Raw genomic sequence first — 26,850 nt, forward strand, 5'->3', positions numbered from 1 at the left:
GATCCTGGACTAGTAGGAACCGGACCACCGTCAGTCCCCGGCAGGCTATCAAGTAAGATGGACTGTAGCTGCTGTATCTATAAAAGTTTTAAGTTTCTTTAACGTCGGTATTTATATACCACAGGTAGAATTGGACTCAAACTAGCATTTTCAGTCAGCTATTTGTGCAATCTTTCAACTAACTGTTTGCTAACTTGCTGCTTTTTCGCAGTTTGTGTTATCGTGTCTGTTGCTAAGCTAATGGTGCGGCTAAACGTTTAGTCTGTGGTTCACTATGCTAGCCAAATTGTTTTTCTATTAGTCATTATGGTGCAGATGAGGTTTACGTTGAAGCTCAAGGAGATGTTAAGTAGCAGCAAGCATGTCTAGATGTTATGAAATGTTTTTAGTTCAGCACAAACTAGCTGGCTGCTAGTTAGCAGTCAGGTAACCATTCAGGTGAACTCACACCAGCTGCCATGTTTTGCAGAATGTTTGCAGCGACCTCTGGTTTGATTTTGGGCGGCCACTGTGCCAAACTGTTGGCTGGATGTGGCTCATTATGACTGAGCAGGTTTGACTAGCTGAATAAAGTGGATTTGTTGGCAAAATTTGCATATTCCCATTGGGGCTATGTAATCTTCTCCATTCATCAGTGTTCAGTTGAAGCGATAAAACTCAGTGTACTTGTTTAAGGTATGCTTTGGTGGACCTCAGCTGGAGGACTGTCTTTATCCACAACGTGGGGGAAGGTCCCAGATGGCTCCAATTGAAAAACTTGGTGAAGCATCTCCTCTTTATTGGAAGTAGGAAAGTTAACCAGATGTACATTTGCCAAATCAAACAGTTGGTCCTCTGAAACTTTCTCTCTTGTAAAACCAGACCACTTTTAACAACACCTCCAACAAAGCATAAGCTTCACCTGTATGTGTTTTGAGGTGTGAAATCGCCTCATTGCTGCCCTTTGTGGCTGCTTAGGGAATAAAGAAAAACAGACAGTGTAGAGCCCATTTTGACTTAATAGGAAGACACTGCTATGGAAAATCTGTTTTGACAAGTGACACAATTGTTTTTTTTTTATTTAAAGAAGATGTAAAGAATGAATGCTCACTGGTTTCTTTGACAAATGCATGTCTGGTTAAAAGTGTTTCCTCTAGGACTTTATTTCAGCAGCGGGGGCAGGTTTTCTGGGGAACTGTGGCGACGTAAACAGATGACATTTGACTGCAGATTTTGCTTTTATTACATATTTGTTGAATGGCCTGTTGAAAATGTTTTTTTAAAATGGCTGAATGTAAAAATAAAAACTAAACTATAAAATTAAATAATTAAAAATTAAAGCAATAAATAATAATTTCTTGATGGGCTGTAGAATCAGTGGCAAAATTTGCACCCAGGCTCAGAACAATTTTTTAATTTTTTTTTTTTTTTTTTTTTATAGAAGAGCTCTGTTGTACGGAAATTCACAGCCTGAAAGCCTGAGCTTCCCTTTCGGTTTTTCTCCTCTACTCTCATCACTTTGCTCTCCTTCGCTTTGTTCCACTGCTCCTCCCTGTCTACTGTTACTTGTCTTATATGATTACGTAAAACACTGATGTTAGATAATTTACACTCACATTACATCTGATTACAAGTGTGAACATAATTTTTTACCGAATCGTCATCATTTGAGTCAGTAAAAAGCTAATGATACCTGACCTGTGTCATCTCCATCAGGTGTCTTTCTCTTCTTAGAGGGATATTTAAACAAGTTCATGCGAGAGCAGTCAGCAGTTACATCATTGCATAGATATTAGCTTAATGTTATCAATAGTTTACTCACGTTAATGACACTGACTTGGCACCAGGCCCAATTAACTTCAGCTACCGATATGCTACATAACGTTAGCTGGCCATCAATATTTTGTGAATGTCTGTTTAACTTGTCGAATTTATTATGAGTTATCTTAAGCTAGTGAGTCTACCTTCTCTCCGGTACGTCGCTGCCCTATTTTCCAAGATGACACTCCTCTGACTGTCTGACCTGCTGCCTGGGTGCTAGGTGTGACGTCACTTTCAAGGCTGCACGCCATCCTAGTGAATATTTCCGTTTTGCGCCATTTGACAGCCTTTTGTTTCCATTTGCAGACTTCGATAGAGATTCAGGCACAGAAGCGTGTTTGAAAAGATCTGTTGGAGTCTCCCACTGGGATCACTGTGGGGACTTTAACAGCGCTTCTCCTCGATTGAAGACAGCGGATAAGCAAAGGCCGAAAAGCTCTAACTCTGGATCAGATCCATCTGCAGCAGAGTTTATCATCAAGAAAGAAAACGCAGCCAACAAGGCCTCTAAGAAGGTTATTGTATGGCTAAACCAGTATCCAAAAGTGACTCTTTGTGACATAGCCAAAAAATGTGATTTTGGCTGTTACAACTATGGCTATGTGTTACCAGATTTTCTCAAGAGCAACGTTGTGCATTGCTTCAAACAAGACATGAGAGATGGTTTTCGGTGTGGACCGAGTTGCTTAGGAGATGACAAACACAAAAGTGGAGAAAGTTCTCTAGTTGAAAATGGTGCGTGTTGTCCACACTGTGGAAAGAGCATCTGTCAGTGTCAAAGTCTGACTGAACACCGGAACCACTCGGACGACGGTACAGATGCACAGACATTATCCAGTCACATTGCATGTCGCTTCCATGAGAGTTTGACAGGGGAAGACTGTGCAACTCTTTCTGCTTCTGTCTTTGTAGGTAAACAGACAAACAAGGGGTTGTGCAGGACTGACATGTGGGACAAAGGTGCTGAGGAGGACCATGAGTCCAGGTGTGACCCGAGAGGAGGACAGATATGCAGAGACAAAAGAAGACAAAAGCTTGGAAACGGTGTTGGGTGTAGCAACACCTTTGGCTCAGATAACTCCATGACCAAGATACCCAGTGATCAGAGAGGCACTAACAGAAAAAAACATGGACCCCAGGTGACATCAGAACTGTTCTGTCATGAGAATGAGGCGGGCATGGATGAACCAGAGTCATTCACTTGCCAAAGAGTGAGACCCTATGTCAGGAAAATGCATTTTTCATGTGCACGCACATACATGCCCTGGCCCTTCTTAAACAGTGGCCTGAATCTTAGAACACACACTGCCACCACAGCCTGTTCAACACAGCCTATTGATCCATCAGCAAGAGATAACAGTGACTCTGTAACGGTGAATAAAAATCCGCCAGGTTCATCCAACAACCGAGTCAAGGACATGCTCTCAAGTGCACCTACAGAGATGCAAGAGGAGGACAGAGCAAGCATTTTAGCAGAGAGAAATTTAAAAAGATACGGTAATGTGTCTTCGTGCTCGGATAGAAAACACACCAAGATTTCGCAGCATTTAGTGCAGGCTGAAGAATCACCAGCCAGTCTTCACTCAGATACAGCTTCATTTTCCACCCCACGACAGCATGGAAGAAAGCCTGGCACTGTCTCAGAGTCATCTCTGCTACTTAATGGACCAGAAACCAACAGCTCCATATCTTCCCCTTCCCCCTCCACATTTGGTCTGAGTGACTGGGAATCTGCCACTACTGTCTCCCCCATGTCATCTCCATTCACACCGGGTGGTTCAAGCAACCTCTCAGCCACACCATCTTCCCTCCACCTTTCATCCTCTCTACTTAAGAAAGTCAAAGATGTTGATTTGGAAGCTGTAGAAAAAACACTGGTGCACTGTGAAGAAGCCCAAATGACTTCATGTGTACCTGTTTCCTCTGCTCCTCCACTCAACTCTGACTCCTGTCATTCCTGTGAGTCCTCCCTCCTCCTCCCTCAAGACGATGGCAAGAGTGATGAAGAACATCTCGAAGGCAGAAGCCCACCAATATTGGAGCCATATTGTCATACAAGCCCCTATAAGCAGGATGTTGCACTTAGTTGTGCTAAAGAGAGTTCACAATTGTCTGACAATCTTAAGGAATATTGTGTTGAGTTTGACTCAAATGAGTTTATGCTTCCACCAGTGCTGTCTCCTGTCACTTCACCACAAGGGTCCTTCTGGAGGAGAAGCTTCTCACAACAAAGCTCAGTCTGTTCAGATGAAGAAAAGGAGGAAGAAATAAGCATGATGCGCGCACGTCACATGCCACCAATTGTTAATGGAAGTATGGAAGGCTCCAAGGATTATCTTGAACACAGTACTGAAGGATTGGAGGGAGTCAGAGCAAGCTTCAGAACTCTTACTGACAGTCCTCCAAGGGGATCTCATTCTTCTCCCAGCCGTAATGACAGTGTGGATGATAGCAGTGAAAATGGGGTTGATGGTAGTAAAGATGTGTTTGACAATAAAGAAGAGGAAAGCCAAGATGAAACTGATTGCGAAGATAATGAAGAACTGGGTAGCAGAAGCTCTGAACAAGTTGCCTTAGATCCTCAAGTAAAGACAGCCCTCAGCTTAGGTTTTCTGACAGAGCCCCGCTCTTCTCCCAGCAGTGAAGAGGTCGACAGTGCAGGTTTCAGCAATGAGGGATGGCAGCGTCCAGGGAGCGAGAATGGATCAAGTTGCTCTGAAATAGCAGCCAGTGAAAGGGAAAAAACTAAAGCAGAGGCGGCTGGTGATTGTCAGCCCAGCATTTTGGATGAGTTCACAGCTTATGAACAGGATATCCTGCTCGTCGACGTGATCCAGGATGACCCAGCGCTGTTTGACAACCTGCCCAAGCAAAGTTTACTGAAACTGGGTCCTACCAGAGTTACTGAAACCCCTAAAAGAACGCCTCCTGCAGTGGTTAAAATGCTGTCGTCAAGGATGGGTGGAGCCACACCAGAGTTTAAGCAAAGGTCAGGTTTCGTATTTGATATTACCTCCTTACAGTCATAATCGAACAGTGTTGCCTTTTATAAATACAAGTACAATGTTATTGTGTTTCAGATTGACACCAGTTATTGGAGATTTTTGCTGCGTCAGTCCTGATATCACAGGTATGACCAATGCACAGGGGGTTGCTTGGAACAAATTACTTCAAATTCTGTTTTCAGACTGAGGTCATCACTTTCACAGCTGATGTGCAAGCACTTCCTTATTTTCTTGTGTAGCAATCTGATGTGTCCTGTTGAGTAATGATGTCCATCTACTGTGGAATTTGCCTTATTGTCATGTATTTTCTCCTGTGAAGTTATTTTTGTGTGTGTGTTTTGTTTTTTTGTTTTTTTACAGAGGAGCATGTCAGCAGGCCATGGAGACCCCAGTGCAGCACCAACCCTACAGAAACCCAAGATAACACATGTCCTGCCATAAACAAGAAAACCAGAAATGTGGTAATGTAATGGGTCTACAGTAACTTTGCATTGTCATGCAGCGGACAAGGACCTTGTTTCCCAGGAAGTTTTTCAGCATTTCACTGGAAGGCACCAGACAGCATAATTTCCCTGCAGTTTCAAAGAAACAAAGCATTAACAGGGTTCCTCCTGCATAAATGCTCTCTGTGCCTTTCCTACTAAAAGTAAGGTCTGAAAAGACAGAAGAAAAGTGCTTTGACAACCGCCAAATAACAAAATGATAACAAAAATAATCATAAAATGTGGAACAAGAGATGCTAGCATGCACATTTCTAAATAGAAGTGTGCTTAATGCATGAAGGAGTCAGGTTTCATAATGTAAGGCTGCAGAAAATTTAGAGTTCATGTATAAAATAATACATGATAATAGTGTTTAGTGCATAATATTGGTCGAACAGCTGCAGTTATAGTGCTGTAAGAAGTGCAATGTAAGTTGAATCTGTTTTGTGTTTTTCACCAGGGTCAGTCCAATGCCAACAGCAATCATGTAAATTGTGGCCTGGAAAGGTACGTGTTTGCACATTTCACATGATTAAATATTTCTCATGACTGGTCAGTCTTTCAGTGTTAAGATAATCAGACTGTTTATATTCTCTAACAGGAGCCAACCCATCCAGACAGTGAGCTCCTCTCACACTCTCCAGCTCATCCCCCCACTTATGAGTGTAGGAACTGGTGAGAAGAAAATGAAAAATGTCTCAGACAGTGAAGTTTTAATTGTTGTCACTTGTATCTTGTTTTCACTGATAAGTCCTCATTTTGTGAATGTTCAGTCAAGTGTTCCTTTGGTAGAATAAACCCTGAACTGATTTGACTGCTCCTCTGCTCCCTGCATAGGGTCATGGATAACACCTTCAACAAACCTCACAGATTTTCTTCGCAAGAAGTCAAATTCAGTAAGTATTCCATTCCATGCAGAACGGTCACCATCCTCCCTCAGAACAAATACGTCTCTGATGCTTGTTTATTAACCACGCCCGACGGGTACGTCGGCGAGGTTATTGCATTCGGTGCGGTAGCTGGCTGGGTAAGTATCTATGTGGCTATGTCCGGTCCGATATCTCTGCAACCGCTGAAGTCAGGATAATCAAACTTGGCACTAAAGATCAGTCTAAGGTCCCCTGCTCAGTTGTGGAGTTACAGGTCAGCAGATCAAGTAGGGAGGGAGATGCGTACGATGATCAAAATTGATACACATTGCATCAGTTGTATAAGGAGGACAGGGTTTTCGCCAGCAGAGGGCGTGGTTCTGCCCTCTACTGAGGGCTCATCTGGTTGGCTTTTGCATGGATTCTAGTTCTTTCAAAGAATCTGACTGAAAAGAATTAGGACTAGGCAAGCTATATTTCAAAAGAAATGTGGTGTTTAATGGTGTGGATGAATTATTGTTTAAAAGATTGAGTGCCAGGTCTAATATGGACAGACATAGAACAGCACAGTCTGCCTAATATATTTTAATACCAGGTATCATTCTGTTCTGTTGGATATGAAATTGTTGCAGGACCATACAGTATGCAGGTCAGCTCTGCTGCTGAGTATTTAGTACTGATTATAAATTGCTTTAATTCATGAACTTTCATACCTCTTTTGTTGTCTGTATCACAGACATGGTAATTTTGCCATGGGTGCATCTGTATAATGCAGCAAATCCTCTCTAAACCCTCAGTACTGCAGACAGTACTTCAGTGATTCGCCGTCCTGCGGGTTCAAGTTGTGTCGCTTCCAACATCTGCCTGTGGAGGGGGATGAGAAGGTAGGAAATTATTCATACTTTACTTGCAAACTGCCCACCAAACTATGGAGACACTGTTTCACTTTAGAAGTCTAGTATCTGTCTGAGAAGTTTTTGAATATACCAGTAAAGTTTAGTCCTTTAGTATAGAATTGTGAATCTCATACAACTTGTGCTTGAATTAGGAGACTGGATTGGTGGCGAAGCTTTCAGATGGTTGTTGATCACAAAAGCAACATCACCCTCTGCTGTGCCATAGCTGTAGCTGCACACTTCCACACCACTGATCACTGCTATTCATTTTTGTCTCTGGTAGTTCTGTGTTGATACTGTGGCAAGGTTTGTGAAAAATCCAAAGTGTCTCCAGAAAGCAAGTAAGTCTTTTTTTTATTATTATTATTCAGGTGTGTCTTCCTCACATCTATTAAACTGTCACAATTCCTACAGTTTTTGTGGTTCAGTTTACCCTTGTGTTGTCCTACGGGTCAAAATTGACCTGTTTTAAAGTTTGAAAATGTGGAAAATAAAAATTATTTTCACAGTGAAACTTCTGATGTTCACATTTTCAATATTTTTGGGAGATTTTTTAAAAATTTTTTGGTGGAAAAAATATTAAATGTTAAAAATGCTTCTTAAGAACATTAACAAAAAAATCAACCAAAATCCAGTGGAATTTGCTGAATTTTGGTTGATTTGTTTTGTGAATGTTCTTAAAGAAAATATTAGAAGTTTATATATGTAATCACTTTAGATATTTTTAGGATTTTTTTAGAAGATTTTTACTAATTTTTTGAAAATATTTACATGAATTTTCTTGCAAAATTTGGGGATTTTTTTTAAAGTACTTTTAAGGAATTATTGGAGGTTTTTCAAAAAATTTGGGGAATGTTTTTTGCAATTTTTAAAAACAATTTCAGACAAGGAAGCAATATATTTTTTTGTGCCCGTAAATGAGGACAACAGGAGGGTTAATGTAAGGTTAAATGTTAGTGTTCCACCTCCCCACCTCAATGCTGCAAGTCAGGTTCTAAAACAAGGTAACTCTGCATGACTGTCCTTACTTTTTAGCCCTTGAACTGATTGTCCTTCTCTATCATTCTGCCGTATCAGTGGTTTGCATTGTTTCTCTGCGTTTTTGTACAGGAGCTGTGTTTACAGGATACTACCAGAGCAACACACCAGGAGTGTATTTCTCAAAGCCAGTGTTTCTCACCCTTCTCTGGGCTCTGCTCAAAGCTTGCATGGTGTCTGATGTCCTCTCAGTCCTCAGAGTCAGCCTGGCCCACAACATAGTGGTCAGTGTGGCTATCAGCTATCTGGTAACCCTGTGAATGTCAAACAGTTCCTGGGTGTTCTTTGTTTTGTTTATTTTTTTTGCTACTGTCCCATCTTTACTCACCATTTTACTCCACAATATAAAGTTTTGCCCCTTCATAGAATGAACATAGCCAAAGCTGGAAAGACAGAAGTCTAACATGTATTTTGTGCAGTACAACAAAGTTATCATCCCATATATTTCCATAAAAGAAACAGAATTTTCTTTGATTATTTTACACATTTAAAAAAAAGAAAAGCAAAATAATCAATTTGTACTTCATTTTTCCAAGTGCCCATATTTGTTACCGTTTTTTAAAAGTTCTTATCCATACTGTAGTTGTTTACTATTTAGATTTTTATTTGGTTTCTGAACTGGTATACTATCTGTTATGTGTAAACAGCCTGCATTTTATCTTTACAAGTCCTTAAATTTGTATCTTGTGACTGTTGATTACAGCGGAGTCACTAATGACTCCATGGGGGTTGTACCAAGAACCACAGAGTCATTATTTTTCAATTTCCAAACCTGTGTAGTCCGAACAGTTTCTTTTTGGTGGATATTTAAACGTGTAATTTAAATTCAGCACATGACTAGTCAAAGTACTGTCAGAAAGTTGAAAATACAGTTCTTTCTGTTTTTACAGTTTCTGGCTCTGATAAATGGTGTAATTTGGGCTTTCATGATTTGAAAATGTGCCTTTCAAGGCTCACAGCAGGTTTTGTTTCAGATGTTTAATAGTAATAGAATGCTGCACTTTGTACTCATGTGGGGGATGGAGCATGTTCTATGGGACATGATGACTGACTTCATTGGTAAATTTAATTTTACTGGTCACCTTTTGTGGACTTACAAAAACATGTTGAACTTGTTGTTCTTTGTAGCCCGACTGTGAGTTCCTGCTGGCCCTTTATAACTTTGTGAGAGAACGGGGTCTCATCGGCTCTGTACCTGAACTCATGCAGCTCACATACAAGGTATCTCGGTTCCTCCGCACTTAACTTACTATAATTCCATGAGATCTGCATTTTGTAGGTGTTTGTAGAAAATGCATTGTGCGTGTGTGTTGACAGATGGCCAGCAGTGGTCTAGAGCTGAGTCTAGATTGCCTGGACTGTGTAAAAAACGCCCCTGTGCTCCAGCAATCACTTCATCCAGACTCAACTATTGCACTTTCTGGCAACCACAAGTAAGTGGTGCCATGGCTGTGTCACAAACGGGCTTTGTTATGTCAGTGTTATTTATTAGTCTGATTTCTAAATTGTTTATTTAACATTGTAATACAAGCGACTGATTAACGCCATCTTTATTCTAAAAGGTTAACCAACAATGTCACCGTTGTGGAGTCCCTGAATTTATCCCATGCCATTGTGGAAATAGAAGTTAGTTCTTTCTTTCTTTGTCCAGTTTATCCATATCAGTGGAATGGTTTTGCATTCATATGTGTATTTATATATATGTTCTGTCTGTCAGCTTTCTACCAAGCAAGAAGACTGGAAGCGGATGGGCGAGGCGTTCAGGTACATCTGCCAGTCCAGCCAGCACTCCGGCCAACTGGAGCGGATCAGCGGTCGCATTGCCATCACACTCCTGTCTGAGAGCAAAGACAAGCTGTCACTGCCCTTTGCTGCCTTTGCTGAGACCGGTAAAACCTTTGAGTAGAGATAAAATGTTGTTATTTGTGTTGTAAAAATGATTCTGTGTACTACTGCTGATTTCACATTAAAGAGTACCATAATTAGTGAAAATGTGATTCTTCTGTTTTTATAGTGTGTCAGAATGAAAATGACGCCATCCTGCTAAAGACGTTTGTAGGCAGAATTGGAGTCTCTCTGATGTTAAGATATCACAAAACACAGCAGTGGGCTAAGGTACTTTCACTCATTTGCTTATCTCCTGCTTGTATCGAGAAGTGAGAACAGTCCTGTGCATTATTGCTTCAATATCAAATGATTCAAAACCATTTCGTCTCTGGAATTTAGATACAGATAGAACAATACAGAGGCACCACAGTAGGAACTCAATGCAACAGAAGTCATTAGATTTAAATCATTTATTTTTTCAGTACTTTATAGTGAATGTTCATTTTTATTTTTGATGACAGACTCAATAAATTTCTAAACAGATGGTTTTCCACTCTTTAGACTATTACTTTTTTGGGTACAAGTCAGACTATAGGTCATATTTTCCCCTGTTTATTTTACTTTACTTTTTATTTTTCAAACTTGTGATTTTGGCATTTCAGTTGACTGTCTTCTTGTCAACCAGTATTTTGGTACACCTACAGGCATTCATGGTTTCATCTATAAATGGTATCTCCCCAGACCCTTTTACGTTTGTGTAGCCTTGTATCATCACACTCCCACCTTTGTGCTTCACTGTCAGTAGGATCATTCACCGTTATTTATGAGCAGGTTCATGCCAAACATGCTGGACACCATCTGAGATGAACACATTTTTCTTGCTATCATCTGACCAAGGAATGTGCTTCAAATATTTATCATTTTTCTTTTAATGTTCTTTCCCACAATTTAATCTTGCAGTTTTGATCAAACAAGATTTTCTTCTTTGACAGCGTCCATAGAGTTACAGAGTAACCCCCACTGTCTTCACTGTCACAGAAACTCTGATTTACATTGCACAACTAGATTCTGTTGTGTCACTTTAGAAATATAACCACTGCGGCTCTGATTAGTGGTGCTATGGCTCATATTTAACCTCCTGATTACCGCTGTGACTTAGTCTGACATTTACTTGATCACTGATCTACCTTTGGAAAGTCTTACAATCAGATTTTTCAAATCCTCTGGCAATTTTTTTCCAGATGGAGCAATCATGTAAACATACAGATAGACACAGCCCATAGGTCCAAAACTGAGAATGCTTTGGTGTACACAGATAATTTCATAACCATGAACCACAACCAGAATTTCATAATCGTAGAGTCAGATTTTCTAACCTTTGTGTCAATGATCACAGGCGTATTCACTTTAGACGCATTTTCTACTATGGAGCCGGTAGTTTTAATGCAGTCTTTGTCTAGTATTTGCTTTTGATTGTTCATGAGAGGAAATACTCAGCTTATAAACAAAATTATGCAAATACTGAGAGACAATTAAATTTTGAATCATCTGATATTTAGGTGTTATTGTACAGTGTTGTACTTACTTTCTTTGTTTTCTGTACATCTCATCTAAGTAATCTTGGCAACCAGATATTGCTCTGTATTGTGTGCATGTACAAATGTAGGGTCGTAAGGTGGTGGAAATGCTGTCCATGTCAAAAGTCGACTATGCTACGCTGAAGGGTTTGTTTGGGAATGAGGACGGAGCATCACGCTGCTGCCTGGTCACTGTGGCTACAGAGCTCTTCCTCCTGACTGGCAGTGTGGAGGGAGCTCTACACACACTTCGAGGTGACAGCTCTGACACGCATGTCTTTGTGCATCAAAACGCAAGTCTGTTTTGATATGATTATGTTAACAATACACTCGACTACCAAAAAAATGAAAAGCAATTACATCAACTTAACAGACTGTACAGAAACTGTTTTGTCTTAACATGCATTGTTGGCAACAAGCCTGGAATAGCTGTCATTGTAAACCACAAAAACTGAATTGGATGCAGTATTTTATGTAAGTAAACACAAGGTACTCTCCGTTTTCTCCTGTGATGCATCACAATTTTTATTTTTCCATCAGTGGAATACTTGACAGAGGAAGAAGGCTTTTCAAAAATCCTGTTGGCAGTAAATTTCTAATCTGTTCCAGACGAAATAAAACGGTCCAAAATTTGGATGGTGATATAGAGGTTGATGCTGATGTTGGTTCATCTCATAGTAACGTTACAATAAACTAAAGTGTCACGATACTAAATACTGTTCATCAACCTGGAGCAGTGTGCATAGAACAGCCTTTTGTAGCCTTTGTTTCTTGTGGATACTTCTGTAGAACGGAGACTTTGGCAACTACCACTTTTGTTTGTGCAACTGTTATTTCAGAAAACAACTGGTTCCTGAGTTCGTGCTCTTGGCCGTGCGTGCCTGCTGATCTGGAAGGTAGGACCCGTGTGCTGATACGTCTGGCTGAGAAAACCTCTCACCGAGACACACTGGAGGTGCTCCGCAATCTCCCTGGAATTAAAGAATCAAACGGTGAGCGACAACAAAAAAAACATTTCATTCACCAGTAAATTTTTCTTTTTTCGCCTTACTGACAGGATAGGAGAGAGAGGAGGAATTGGGGAATCTGATTCTAGCTTTCAACAGATGTTCAGTGAGATGTGTATTTACATTGTCAAGACCTTCATTAACTAGATTTGTTTGTCAGTGCTTTTAGCTCGTAGGTAGTAGGAAAATAAGGCATTTTTCATATACCTACAGTTGTGAACAAAAGTTTACTTACCCCTGTAAAGTCCATGTGTATCATAGTAGTCTTGAGTTGCCAGTGATTCCTGCAGTTTTTCATTTTCTTTGATGGAAGTGATTGAAATGCATTCATCTTTGTCACAAGAATGATCATGCATTTAATGTAGGTCTTCTGGAAATCTGACAAAATACATACAGCAGCTTGAATTAGCGGTTACAGTGATGTAGAAAGTTGAGGGTGATCGCATTTTTAGTGGCATGGTTTCTTACTTTCTTGGAAGTGATTATGATTGACTAAAGTTGCTGACCCATTTTATACACACAGACTAAGCCACAAACATGACAGTGGAAAAGTCGAGGGAGCTTAGCACCTCAGCCTCTTGAGATGCTCTGCAATCCTCACTATATGAGATAGACAGTCTTTACAAGTCTGTAAACTTTTGTTCATGACTGTATAGCTTAGTTGACTTAAGACCGGTGTATGATCTCTAATGATTTTATTGGCTCACATTTAATCCGAATCAACTGTGCCACATCGGCGAGCTGACTGTATGAGATATTCTCTGAATTGGACAAAAATGAGAACTGGATTGCTGACTTTAGTTTGCATGTATATATTATAAGTATGATGGCTTGACTTGGTTAAGGTGCTAGCTGTGTGTGTTTATAGTGAGGAAGTATGATTAATATAATGTTCTTTTTTTCCCCCTCCAGACTTGATAGATATCTCCAGTTACAGTCCTTTGTTTAACTCTCACCTGCAAGTGTGTGTGGACAGACAGATGCTTCCTGTAGCTTCAGACACGGTGGACTTCATGCTCTCTAAAAACGTGGCTGTCAACCACACCGTGCTGCAGACACTTTTGCACAAACTGGGCAAGCAAAACCTGTGGCTCCGAGCACGGGAAGTCTTCAGACGTAAGTGTTACCATCTGATTATTTAATGCTCTGCTTATGAAAGCGTCTGCACTTCAACTTGCAGTGCTGACTCTGAAGCAACTGATCAGTTTTAACCAAAGTTTATAGAAGAATGTGATCATTTGATTTAACCCTCTGAACCTCATGCAGTTTCAGGGTGTTTTGTTTTTTGCTCTTTTTATTATATTTCACTGCAACGTAAAGCCCTGCACCTCTATGGAAAGAGCACAACTGTGGCTAAAAGTAGAGAGGACTCAAATATGTATGCTATACAGTGTGACAGTTATATCATGAAATTTAGAAACACAAAAAATGAAAGTTGAATTTATTTGATAATTGATTTTACAGGAAGTGAAAAAACTTGGAATCGGTATGTCGTCACAGGTCTTAGCAACAATGGGAAAAACACTAGTGGCTGTACATATTGTTGATTATATACAACCTTTAAATTTGCTTCTGTACTTGCCTCCCATTTACTCTGTGTAAACACCAACAACAATATGGTTATTGTAAGCGGTTGATTTTCTGCAAATTTTTAAACTACACTCTTAGAATAAAGTGGTTCTGATTAAATGTTTTCGGCTTAGATTTGTTTAAATTTTTAGATAAAATCACACACGGTTCAGAAGGTCCGAGTAGAACAGAACAACTTACATTTGAACATTATAATGTGTATGATTTGTATAACCACTAGACTCTTTGAGCGTGGGGTACTACCCTGGGGTATCTGCTCCCCCTGGTTCGCGGTCACTGATCGTCCCCTCTGGCCTTGGAGAGGTGGAGCTGGCTCTCACCTTTGAAATGTTCATCACTGTAAATGCAAACGCCATTCTCCAGCTTCCAGAAAACACTGCTTCTTCTCTCAGCATCACTCTCAAAAGGTAAATAATGTGTTTGTGTGCGAGAACCTGGGCTGCGTTATGTGGTCTGTATGTACATGATGGTGTTGCTTCCTTTTTTTCCAGGACTCAGAGCTGTGAGAGCAAGTACCTCTCTGCTGGCAGCTGCCTCCTCTCTGCAGCTTCTATCCCTCAGCCCAAACTAATCGTCCACTACATAGCAGTTAATTCCTCACAAGAGCAAGTGTTCACAATTGACGTTTCCTCTGCTCGGCGCTGGCTCCGCCACAATCATTTGTGGGCCAACGAAGTATGGACGAACGCTTGTGTCCCTCATGCCCCTTCTGCTACTTAACTTTTCGCTCTGCTTTTGTTCAGCGTCAGCTCAGTATCACTTGACTTTGGGAAAATAACCAATGAAATATGGAACGCAGATGCATTTCTGTTGCCCCATGTTTGAATTTAGCCTTTGACTGAGAAGCAGAAAATACAAACCAAAGACTGACACCATAACTTTACACTTTGTTTTATGTTAAAATAAGTTTTAAGATATGTTAAGAGGTTATTTCTTCGATCTAAATTGTCATTGTTTGTGTGTTTTTTCTATTTGAAACCAGAAGTCTTTTTGGATAATAATCCTGCATCATTTTGTGGGGTTGTTTACAAGATCGTGTTTACGTAACTGTAAATAAAATGAGTGTAAATAGGTATATATTTAGTGTTTAGTCTTCTAAGTGTTGGTCTTTGACAGTATTATTCTACTGTATCATATTAATCATTTTCAAAATCTTAATTGTTGCCAGTTAAAGAGCTGTGATTTACATTTTCTTTGTATGAAGTTTTTATATATAAAAAAGCTGTTCTGCTCCAAAAATCTGAAACTCTGACTCTGTTGTGTTTGTCTCCACAGTAGGAAAACGGTCTGTCAGCATCAATGATAGTCATACCTATCGATCTAGCACCCTAACATCGTTATTTCTCTAATGGAAATGAATTTTACTTACTTTCTTTGCAAGATATGCTCCTTCATCTTATTTCATCCCAAGCAGATTTAAAAAAAAAAAACTTTGCTAGATTTGCAACAATGAATCAAATATTTGTCAACTTTAAAATAAGTCACTGGCTGTATAGCAAATCAATTAGTAATTTAAGTAAAATAGTCAGAATTGAGTTTGCAGCCTTATAAATGTGAATATTAACACCTGGAGGTTTGAAAGGCAAGTTATCTTTAAAATGATCACCAAAATGACAATTTATATCAGCCAAAAACTGTAAAAACAATCAAATGTTCAACTTTGCAAAAGTCCTTGAACTAATCTTCTGTGACAACTTCATTTAATCTGAGAAATGTACCAAATCTTGAGTTTAAAATTGTGATATTTAATAAAAATTCCCTTATTCTGTCATGTTTTAGTTCAAATTCATCTAAAAATAAACTGTATAGACAGGTTTGTATACACCTCCATTCACAGCAGCTACCCTCTTGTGCGTTGTTTAAAACAGAAATTGTTGCATGATCCCTGTTGTAGCAGCCGAAGTTTCCTAATTTTTCTGAAGAAGAATCCGATTATCTGTGGCTGGAACAGGTCTGAGAGGCTTAATTATAAGGGGTGAGGCATTTAGCTCAGTGTCTCAATAAAAAGCATGACGATGACTGATCAGCAGCCTGATATTTAAAATCTGATTGAACAATTGCGTCTGTAACAGCTGAACGAATGATGCTTGCTGGTTAAATAGCAATAATACACACGTGGACAAAATTGTTGGTACCCCTCAGTTAAAGAAGGAAAAACCCACAATTCTCACTGAAATCACTTGAAACTCACAAAAGTAACAATAAATAAAAATTTATTGAAAATTAAATAATCAAAAACAGCCATTACTTTTGAATTGTTGATTAACATAATTATTTAAAAAAACAAACTAATGAAACAGGCCTGGACAAAAATGATGGTACCTCTATAAAAGATTGAAAACTATTTGACCAGAGTGACATGATTAACTCAGGTGTGTCATTTAATTGACATCACAGGTGTCCACAAATAAACCTTGACAAGGAACACCTGTGAAGTGAAAACCATGTCAAGTGACTACCTCATGAAGCTTATCCAGCGAATGCCAAGAGTGTGGAAAGCAGTAATCAAATCAAAGGGTGGCTACTTTGAGGAATCTAAAATATAAAACATGTTTTGACTTTTCACTTTTTGTTTGCTACATAATTCCATACGTATTCATTCATAGATTTGATGCCTTCGGAGAGAATTTACAATGGAATTGATATGAAAATAAAGACAAACCATTTATTTTATTTATTTATTTATTTAAAAAGGATCCCCATTAGCTGATGCCAGTGGCACCAGCTAGTCTTCCTGGGGTCCTAAAAAACAACTTTACATGAAAAGATCAAGCATCTAGATCACATCTATCAAAATACACATTTGATGTACATCTGTTTACGGTGACAAGTTGATGTTAGACCAGTCATTCAGACAACAGGAACAAACAGAACAAGAAACAACAAAGAAATAGGACATAGTACTTGTCAGACTGGATTACTGCTCAGCCATTAAGTAGTGCATTCTAAGATGGTATTTGAATGAGGCCTTACTATTAGATTGTCGTATGTGGAGGGGGCAGCTATTCCAAAGTTTGATGGCATGATAAATAACTGCCTTTTTCAAAGCGTTGGATTTTGGACATGGTAATGTAGTTTGACCATCATCTGCTAATCTAGTGGAATGACTATGAATCTGACTACATCTGATAATTTGATTATGTAAAAACTCAGGTTTGGTGGAATAAACAGAATTGCCAAAGAATATGACTGTACTTAAAGACAGCCTTTTTTCTACTTTTAACCATGAGAGTTTACGATGCATACCTTCTGTATTTGCTCTGATGGAGCAATGTAAAACAAGTCTGGCGGCTCTAATCTGCGCAATTTGTAATTTATTTAGCAGGGTCTTTTATGGCTCTTTGATGCCGAGGACCAAATGTGTGAGCATTAAATGAGAAGTTGTGTCCAAACTTTTGACTACTAGTGTATATTCAAATAACTTCTTCAGCCAGATATTAAGGTTTCTAACAAATATACACATCTTTTAAGGTCTTTCAGTGAAGTTGTTGCTGCTGTAACCCTATAATCCTTTGGTTTAAAACGTACCTTTTTCAGGTTGGGAAGGTCTTTCATGTATAAAAAGGAACATCGAGGAGAAAGTTTGGTTGCTATACAAACGGACATTTTCACTTTCAAATAATCAAAATAGCTTAGTTGGTCCTCAGCATTTTCTTAGTTTGTCGGCTGCATCTCTGTATCTTTTGGGTACGGTGTATGATAACCAAGTGTAAAGGTGTTACAGAGCGGCTTAACCACCAGGGGGAGGTACTTGACTGCAGGGAGAAGACTGATGTGAACATGGCCAGTTGCTAATGTGGATGTTAGGCAAATCAGTCAACTGTGAATAAAGTGAAAATGTTGCAGAAGTGCAGTACAAACTTCCCTGATGACTAGTTTCACATCTGACTGTTTTACAACGTGTGGTGGTGAGATCAGTTTTCAGCTCATAACCTTCTGCACCTTTCTAGAGAAGTTCTTTGGGCTTATTTTCTGGAACAGCAGTTGAAAATTTGTGGTGACCAGAAAGAAATGAGAGAGACGCTAATAAGGTCTGACTCCATGGGTGTCTATAGAGATGTTATCTGTGATAATACTGTCAAAGCCCCGTGCAGTCAGATGATACGCTCGTAGGCAAACAGGCGCTGATGTATGTGTCATTCAGGAATAGAAATAATCCAAACAGGGTTGTTTGTGTTGAGCAGTGCTGTCTTAATCATGACACAGTTAGAATGAAAGAACTGATTCTGCAGCCAGAACCACAGGGACGCCACATGCACTCTTGTCTGCAGACGCTTTTTCAAGTGTGCCTTTGTGTAAATGCTTTATGGACTGTCGGGAGGAACTGCTCTCTTGCTTTGACAAATCGTCATAACCTCTGTCATGTTTTTAAGCCATTCATCCTTTTATGTGCCCTTGCTTACTTTGATCACTTTGCGAGGTCAATATAAATCAACCGCCGTCTTCCCTCTCTGCCCGAGTCACTGTTGTTCTTTCCTTTAACCCCCCCCCCCCGAGACAAATGGAGTAACATTTGTGACCTGTGTCAAATTAAGTGTCTCATATGATCCTGCTTAGATAAAAAGCCACACTTTAGACTCCTTTGTATTTTCTGCTCCACATACTGCTTTATTCTTATCTAACCAGCTTCAATTCTGCCTCCAGCAAGGATCATAAGCTGTATTCGTGGCCTCAAATGAACAACTTGTGTCTTTCACCTTGGCACTTATTATCTTTTCCACTCTTTTCATTCACTGTGAGTGAAACAAAAAGGAGTGAAAGAGACTATTAGAAACTGAATAAGCAACCAGTCTGCTTGTCATAATGGCATCGCTGCTCTGTTTGGTCAGAAAATGAGAGTTAACCGAAAATCTTTGTGTTTTGGGCTGCTGGTCAGGTCGTAAGATCAGTCAGATGATAATTGTATGCATTTCAAACAGATGACTTGTTACCTTTTTTGTATTTTTCTGTATTGGAACCCTAAATCAGCTGTGTGCTCTTTCAAAGCACAGAGACGGAAACAGATGTGAACATAAGAGAAGGATTTAGTCTATTCATTAGTCAGTGTACCTACAAAATCTGTTCAAATGTGTAAAAAAAAAAAAGTTTGTCAGTAATTCGAACAATGTTTGTTAATGTTTAAACTTCTACAAATGTTCCTATGTTGTGTATTTATTCATTTATTATTATATTATTCTGAAGAAAACAAAAAACCCCACAGATAAATGTCTGGCCAACCCACACAAACCACAGTTAATTCTGTTATTCTGTATGGTTCTGTATAATCCTATCTGGCTACGCACATACTCATAGAACTGGAGTTACATCCAGTAACTGCTATTCTTTTGGCAGAACTAATTTTGGGACCATTTTGCTGTGGTTGTTGCCCCCATATCGATGCATTTTAACAGTACAACCGCCCCAATTCAAACACTTCCAGCCAAGCAGTTCTGACCAAGTGCAAAATGTGACGTTGTAGCAACTCAAAAATTGACTAGTATTATCATTATACCAACTAATGCCAACCAATACACACTTTTAATCAGTTAAGGAGGATATTAAGAAAAAAAATAAATGTATTAAATGAGTCCTCATGGTGTACTTCTATGTTGGAGAACTGACATGGAAGGAATTGTGGCTAGAAGAGCCGAATAATAAAATGTCAGTAAAAATGAAGTGTTTCATTGGTAGTAACTTGTTTTAACCACCTACATAATGATATGACTCTTAAAGGTTTACTCAAAATATTCTTTTCCTTTCTTCTGACGAATTATCAAAAGACACATCCAGGGTACCAGTGCTTGTTTCTATTACTGTATGTCATAAACTGGTACAGCTTTTCTACTGAAGAATGATATCTTCCATGATATTGATGACCTGGAATGAATATAGAACTGATTTGGTTAAAATTTTAAGAGAGCTAATATCTATTTTTCATTTTTGAAATTGTATTGTGGCTATCTTCTGTACTTTGTGCTGGAAATAGTAAAAAGTGTGAAAAAATCCCACCTATATGTACCTCAATGGCCTGTATCTCGAAAATATTAATAGAGTGATGGTACAAGCTTTCATTAAATATATTTAAGTTAGGGTGCAAGGAAATTTGGCTGATCCCGAGGGGGCAAAGTCAGAAATGCTTTCAGATTTATTTTTATACTGAATATCACAGCTGCTAAAGCAGTCATGTAACTTCAGTGGCCATTAGTTGGTTTAAGCTCCTCCAGTCCAGCAGCTACAGAGCCCAGGTTAAACTCTGTACCTCCTGAACATCCATCATAATTATCTTTATGTGCTGCATATCCCTGGAGAAGACCAAATTTAATAAAATAAACGACTCCTGTCTTTTCCCCTTCATTTCATTTCCTTTAACTTTTCCATGCCGTTACAGCCATAGTTTTCAAAATGGCGCGCACGCCTTGTCACTCATAGCTGAGAGCTCAATGAGCGTCGCGCTTGCGCACGAACGCACGCACGTAGGCACGCAACCGCACTTCCAGAGCCTCAGGAGCGAGCGCCCGGTGCACGCCCCCCTCTCCTCCCCGGGCGGAAGCGGGTCCATTTTTTCTCAGTCGGATAAGAGCGGCTCGAGGAGCTGCAGCCCGAGCTACACGCGCCCACCGGAGCGCACAACCTGTGTTTACGTGACTGAAATTCAACCGAGAGCGAACCACGGCAACAACAACCGAGCAAGGGACGTGGTTAGGATGCATATGTCGGTTGGACCGAGTTTTCTCCGGTTGTAAGGCGCCGTGTTTCCCACCCTGCCGGGAGAAAAACCAGCGCATTCCTCCACGCAGAGAGCCAGAGAGGGGTGCCACCGACAGACGGACCGGGGAGCTGGAAGCGGCCTCTTCAGCGGTGAATTCAGCCACACGGACGGGGAATAGGCGTCCCGTCTGATGCGTTGGCTGTACCAGAGCCCCGCTGCGGTCGTGTGTGATACCTCGGTGACTCAGGCCACACTGTGAGATCGGTGCTTTGATGAGTGATTTAAGGACTCTCGGTCTGAGGCTGCGACTACCAAACGACTGTTGCTGAGCCCAACGCCGCCTGACCGGAACCCGATGGTGGACTAGAGGAGAGACCACAACACACACGGGCCTGAATTGGAGAGCAGAAAAAACGACAAAAGTATAAATTGTGTGGTTCTCGACTGTGTGCTGCTTCTTAGCGCTAAGCTGTTTAGTCATGTTACCGAGTCGGTGGGGGAGGAGAGACGGAGCCCCCAGTACTTCGACGCCGATTTAGTGTCACTTCACTTTCGGGTTTATTTTATGAGCTACAACGAAACACCATCGGACACGTTCTGTCCACAGGAAAAAACAACATCTGCCATTTGCTACCTTGATGATCTTATCTGAAAAAGGACGATCCACCCTAAAACGCCTTACTGAGCTGATCCTAAATATTTTTCTTAAATGAGAAACCGAATAACTGTTTTGAAGAATTATCTACCTCCTTGTGTTGCATTCGGATAGAACTATAAAGTACAGAGAAAAATTGAAGTCTATTAGCACTGTTGAACTGACTTCAAACACCTCATGAATCTACCTCAGCCACCACATTATCTTCTGTACATTACAACGGGCCGATGTATCCCCAAATGAATACCTCAACCTCGCCGCTGCTCGTCTTGTAAACTCAGCCTTGTTTAGCTGCAGATGGCTTCGTTTCCAGACTCGGACCTGCAGACGTGTCCGCTCTGTAAGGAGTTGTGCGGCTCCTCTGCTCCCATCTCCTCCAGCTCTTCTACCTCATCATCTTCCTCGCAAACCTCGTCCTCCTCCAGCCAGACCACCAAAAGGCTCCACGTCCTGCCCTGCCTGCATGCTTTCTGCAGGCAGTGTCTGGAGGGACAGCGCAGTCCCGGAGACCCGCTGAAGCTGCGGTGTCCCACCTGTGACCAGAAGGTGTCCATCTCTGAGGCTGGAGTGGACTCCCTGCCTTCTTCCAACTTCCTCTTCAGCAACCTCCTGGATGTGGTGGTGAGCTCAGAGGAGCAGATCCAGAACAAGAATGGCCACCACCACCGTGGAGGCCTAGGCGGAGGCTCCTCTGCCTTCCATCACCCCCATGGAGGCCTGTTGCACCCACACCACCTTGGAGAACCTCAGTGCAACTCCTGTGATGAGGAGAACCCAGCTACATCCCACTGCCTTGACTGCCAGGAGTATCTCTGTGACAACTGTGTGCGGGCACACCAGCGGGTGCGCCTGACCAAGGACCACTTCATTGAACGCCAGGGAGAGAACCTCCACCTCAGCCGGGTCAACGCTAACAGCAACTCAGGCCAGCCTGGGGTGTCCGTGTCCCTCGCGCAGTCCCTGCAGAACAACTTTGCCCTGCTGTCCCTGTTCCAGGATCGCATGAGCTTCTGCCAACATCATGACAGCGAGGTGAGTAGAGCACAAGTGCAAAACTGCATCTGGAAATGTTCATTCGTATAAATAAGAAATGAGTCATAAATATATGCATGTCATTCACAAACACTTATTTTACATGTTTTTGGTGTCTTGACATCTAAACTTTCACTCACAATCGCAAATCTATAGTGTAATAGCGTTATGTGTGTTGTGTAGAAGCGTATTGGGGGCCATATGGCCCTAGGTTCAAAGGGAGCTGAGTTGCTCTTCACCTAGTTCCCTGGAGATGAAGAGGCACGTGTGTTGAGCTGGATTTTCACACACACAGACCCTGCATGCACACACACACTTATAGGCATAGACAGATGCAGAGTCTGGTTAATCTGTACCACACCATCCTTTCAGTGCAGAGAGAGGCCCCTGTAGCAACTGCACACATGTTTCTATGACTGTTAGAAGTCCTGCCCATGGACATATAGTAGAAATCTACCCTTTTCTCTGATAATGGGAAAGACAAGTTGGAATTCTACAGTTTTTTATGTGTGTGCGCCATGTGATCTGGGCAGAGTAAACTACAAAGGGCCGTAAAACAGGAAACCACCTTTTCTTGGTTTAGTCATATGGTCAGGAAGAATAACAAATAGGATTAGTAGGAGGGCCTGGAATGTCTTTTCTGCACCACTTCTGGTTTCTGTTGAGGAGCTCAAAGAAATTCTCCCTACTGCCAGAAATTGCACTTTTTTATTACAGGAGCAGGAATGAATAATCATTTTGTCTAAGTAGTTCATCAAAAAGGTCACCAAGTGTGGTCAACAAATGTGCATTTTAGTAAGTCCGTTATTCAAACACTGTAATCTACTGCAAAAGTTGAAGCAGTGTTGACTATTTCACATAACTAATAACAGACATGGGTTACACATCAATCTTTTAAGTTACAGTAGCATGTGCATACATTACTGCCTGTCCCAGCAGTTAAACCCTGCAGACGCTGCAGGATGCCATTCATTGTTCACAGAACCTCACAAAACATACTGGTGCTGCCCACCAAGATTTAAAGACTTGCAGTGTGCCCTGAAGAACAACATGGGGGAGTTGAGAGGCATTAAAAATTGTTCTCAATGCAGAATGCATAACAAAAGCTGCTACTATATGAAATAATTTAATAAACCTTAATAGGGGAAATAAACCTGTGCTTGTATATGAGAAGCAGGCATAACATTTTTTTTCCAAATGCCATCAGTCAAATTCTTCTTTAACTCAGTTTGTTGTGCATAATGCATCCTTTTTGGTAAATGAATTTCACACAAAATACAAGTGTATGAAAGTGGAGGGTCTGTAACCAGAACTGTCATGTGTGTTTCATCAACATGCAATACTTGGTTTTTTTAATTGTCACATATTTTGCAAATAGCAGATCTTGGCACCAGTGAACACGCTTTCAGGTTAAAACACAAGTAATATAGCTTATATTGAAACCCTGTTAACCTTACAATCTAAAGACATGCACCAATGAAGTCTCCCCATTTTCTTCTTTGTTTTGTGATGTTGTTATATAGCATGTATTTCTTTTAAGTATCAGAGAGATGTTTTTTTTTTTTGGTTTAAGTCTAGTTGACAATTATTAAGTATGCTGAATCTCAATAAAATGCAGCAAAATCAATAAATGAATAACTGTACAGTTTTCAACACAATAATGAAGCACCTAATCACAAAAGCCCAGTTCAGATTTCCAATTTAGTTTTTTTTTTGCCCTCCACATAAACACCCCCATCCACTGCCAGTAAATAGGTGGGTTTGGTTTTCCAGTAAGAGCTTCATTTCCCACTCACTCACCGTGCTTTAGCCCTGGGGGAGGGAACGACATAGGAGAAGGCTACTCTTTCTTTACCTATGTACACTGAAAAAACAGAGCTATTGTCCATCATCCAGCTCTGTGTCCATCATATGTTACGATCTTCATTTGCCTAGTCGTTCTTTTGGAAGGACCAGTTTGGCCTGTTTTTCATGCTTTCAAATTTTAATTTATGGTACTTACATGTCAAGTTGAAATCCACCTAATTACAGTTTTGAGGGTTTTTTTTTTTGGTTCTGTTAGTCCGGGTTCTGTTTTTTTAGTCTTTGTACGAGTCTCTGTTACAATCGTTAATTCAGAAACCAATGGTTTTCTCAAATTTGACTATACTCAAAGATTTGATACTGTGTTAGTTTTTGTTTTCTCAAACACAGAATGTTTATATTGATGGAAAACGTAACAGCTCCATAGAAGTGAAACCAAAATATTTTGGTTTCCCAGAAATGTGTACTGAGGTCCTGTGCTGGTATCATTATTTGCAACAAACACAGTAGTGCATGGGGGTGGGGACGTGGTATTGAGGTGTTGTCTCCTACTCAACCTTGAATACCAAGCTTAGAGCACAATCGGTGTATCAGGAAAAGTTGTGATATATATACATATATATTTTTTATATATACGAGAGGAAATTCTGATTTTCGCATATAGAATATATTTGAATGTCAGTCTATGCTGGAAAAAGCATCGGAAATAAAAGGACCCCATCTGGGGTCCCCTGCCTTTTAGTGCAGGGTCAGCCACGGTACGGCGTCCCTGGAGCACACATTCACACACTGATGGCGGGAGCTGCCATGCAAGGTGCTAACCACGCCCCATCAGGAGCAATTAGGTGTCTTGCTCAGGGACACCTCGACATGAGCACGACAGGCCGGGAGATCGAACCGCAACCCTCCGGTTGCGACGGCCACTCTACCTACTGCCCATATCAATTTTCCAGATAAAGATGAGCACCCAACGAGTGTCCAAGACAGTTCGCAATGGTCTACATTGCAGTGGCTGGTAGGGCTGGACCCGAATATTCGTTCGCTACGGCGGTATCCGGATATTAATTTTGGTATCCAAATGTTTTATTTTTGATTGTCATTTTTACAATCCGGGCTGCACAGTGACTTGGTGGTTAGCACTTTCGCCTTGCAGCTAGAAGATCCCCGGTTCATGTCCCTGCCTTCCCAGGATCTTTCTGCATTTAGTTTGCATGTTTGGCTTCCTCCCACTGGGAGTATGCTTGTTTGTCTGTATATGTGGCCCTCTGATAGACTGATGACCTGTCCAGGGTGTCCCCTGCTTTCGCCCTAAGTCAGATAGGATAGACTCCAGCCCCCCCGCAATCCTAATGAGGATTAAGCAGTGTATAGATAATGGATGGATGGATTTTTGCAATCCTGTCAGCCTATCTAATTTGCAGTACTGCAGTTTGCAGTTCGTTATTCTTTCTGTAATGTTGTCTTTCTTTGGAATGTAACCTACTGGCTGATTATTTCCTCTCACGCAAACCCAGAGTTTACTTGCAGGTCTGGCAGTCAGCTGGCTATCAGCTGTAGCCTTCTCTATTTTCAACCATTGACAGAAGACGGGAGATTCTGTGTCTGCTTTTATCTGGGCTTGAAATTGCTTTGGTATGTCTGGGCGCTCATAGCATTATGAACAGACTGTGGTGTGATTGGGAACCAAATTTATTCCAGAAGCTAGGGTCTGTCCTCTCTGTAATGCTATGTAAGCCTGACAAAGAATTTCTCTGCTCCCTGGGAATCAGTAAGGACGATGGTAACTGCTCAAACATGTATAAGAAAGGCGGATTTTGTCAATGCTACTTTGTAAGGATAAATGCTCTGTCTGTTTTGTCTGATAGATAGTACCAAAATAAATTCAGTGAAGTGTCAATGAAAAGGCAAATCCTTACAAAAAGTGGTCAGAGAGGTTGATCCAGATTTGGAAAAGGTGCAACAGGGAAAAAAATTGGGACATGTATAAGTAAGTATACTGACAGTCAATAGAAACTTTGAGGTAGAAATGTATGCAGAATTCTACTTGTAGGGGGGTTGTAATTATTCATTGTGGATTTACTGATGATCTAGTGCCCTGGTAGTTGAGATAATGATGAGTTGTCATTTTGTCATGATTCATTGCACATGGGTTGGTCCCTTTGCAAAAGTGAACCAAATACACACGTGGACAAAATTGTTGGTACCCCTCAGTTAAAGAAGGAAAAACCCACAATTCTCACTGAAATCACTTGAAACTCACAAAAGTAACAATAAATAAAAATTTATTGAAAATTAAATAATCAAAATCAGCCATCACTTTTGAATTGTTGATTAACATAATTATTTAAAAAAAACAAACTAATGAAATAGGGCTGGACAAAAATGATGGTACCCATAACTTCATATTTTGTTGCACAACCTTTTGAGGCAATCACTGCAATTAAACGATTTCTGTATTTGTCAATGAGCGTTCTGCAGCTGTCAACAGGTATTTTGGCCCACTCCTCATGAGCAAACAGCTCCAGTTGTCTCAGGTTTGATGGGTGTCTTCTCCAAATGGCATGTTTCAGCTCCTTCCACA

At 40.5% G+C, this 26,850-nt stretch overlaps 1 protein-coding gene and 1 long non-coding RNA gene across 2 annotated transcripts in view; both read left to right on the plus strand.

Moving 5' to 3' along the window:
* The first annotated feature begins 9,217 nt into the window (after nucleotides 1-9,217).
* LOC127536122 (uncharacterized) lies at nucleotides 9,218-9,719 on the plus strand. The gene is made up of 3 exons (XR_007945103.1): nucleotides 9,218-9,311; nucleotides 9,408-9,523; nucleotides 9,653-9,719. It is a non-coding gene; the product is annotated as an uncharacterized LOC127536122 (long non-coding RNA).
* Nucleotides 9,720-20,588: 10,869 nt separating this feature from the next.
* The window catches only part of trim71 (tripartite motif containing 71, E3 ubiquitin protein ligase), a 39,750-nt gene continuing 33,488 nt past the window's right edge, over nucleotides 20,589-26,850 (plus strand). Inside the window, exon 1 of the mRNA XM_022197784.2 lies at nucleotides 20,589-22,466. Within this exon, the coding sequence (XP_022053476.1) occupies nucleotides 21,732-22,466 (735 nt within the window). The 5' untranslated portion in view covers nucleotides 20,589-21,731. The remainder of the gene's footprint in view (nucleotides 22,467-26,850) is intronic.

This window comes from Acanthochromis polyacanthus, chromosome 11, assembly GCF_021347895.1.
Source record: "Acanthochromis polyacanthus isolate Apoly-LR-REF ecotype Palm Island chromosome 11, KAUST_Apoly_ChrSc, whole genome shotgun sequence".
Classification (NCBI taxonomy): domain Eukaryota; kingdom Metazoa; phylum Chordata; class Actinopteri; family Pomacentridae; genus Acanthochromis; species Acanthochromis polyacanthus.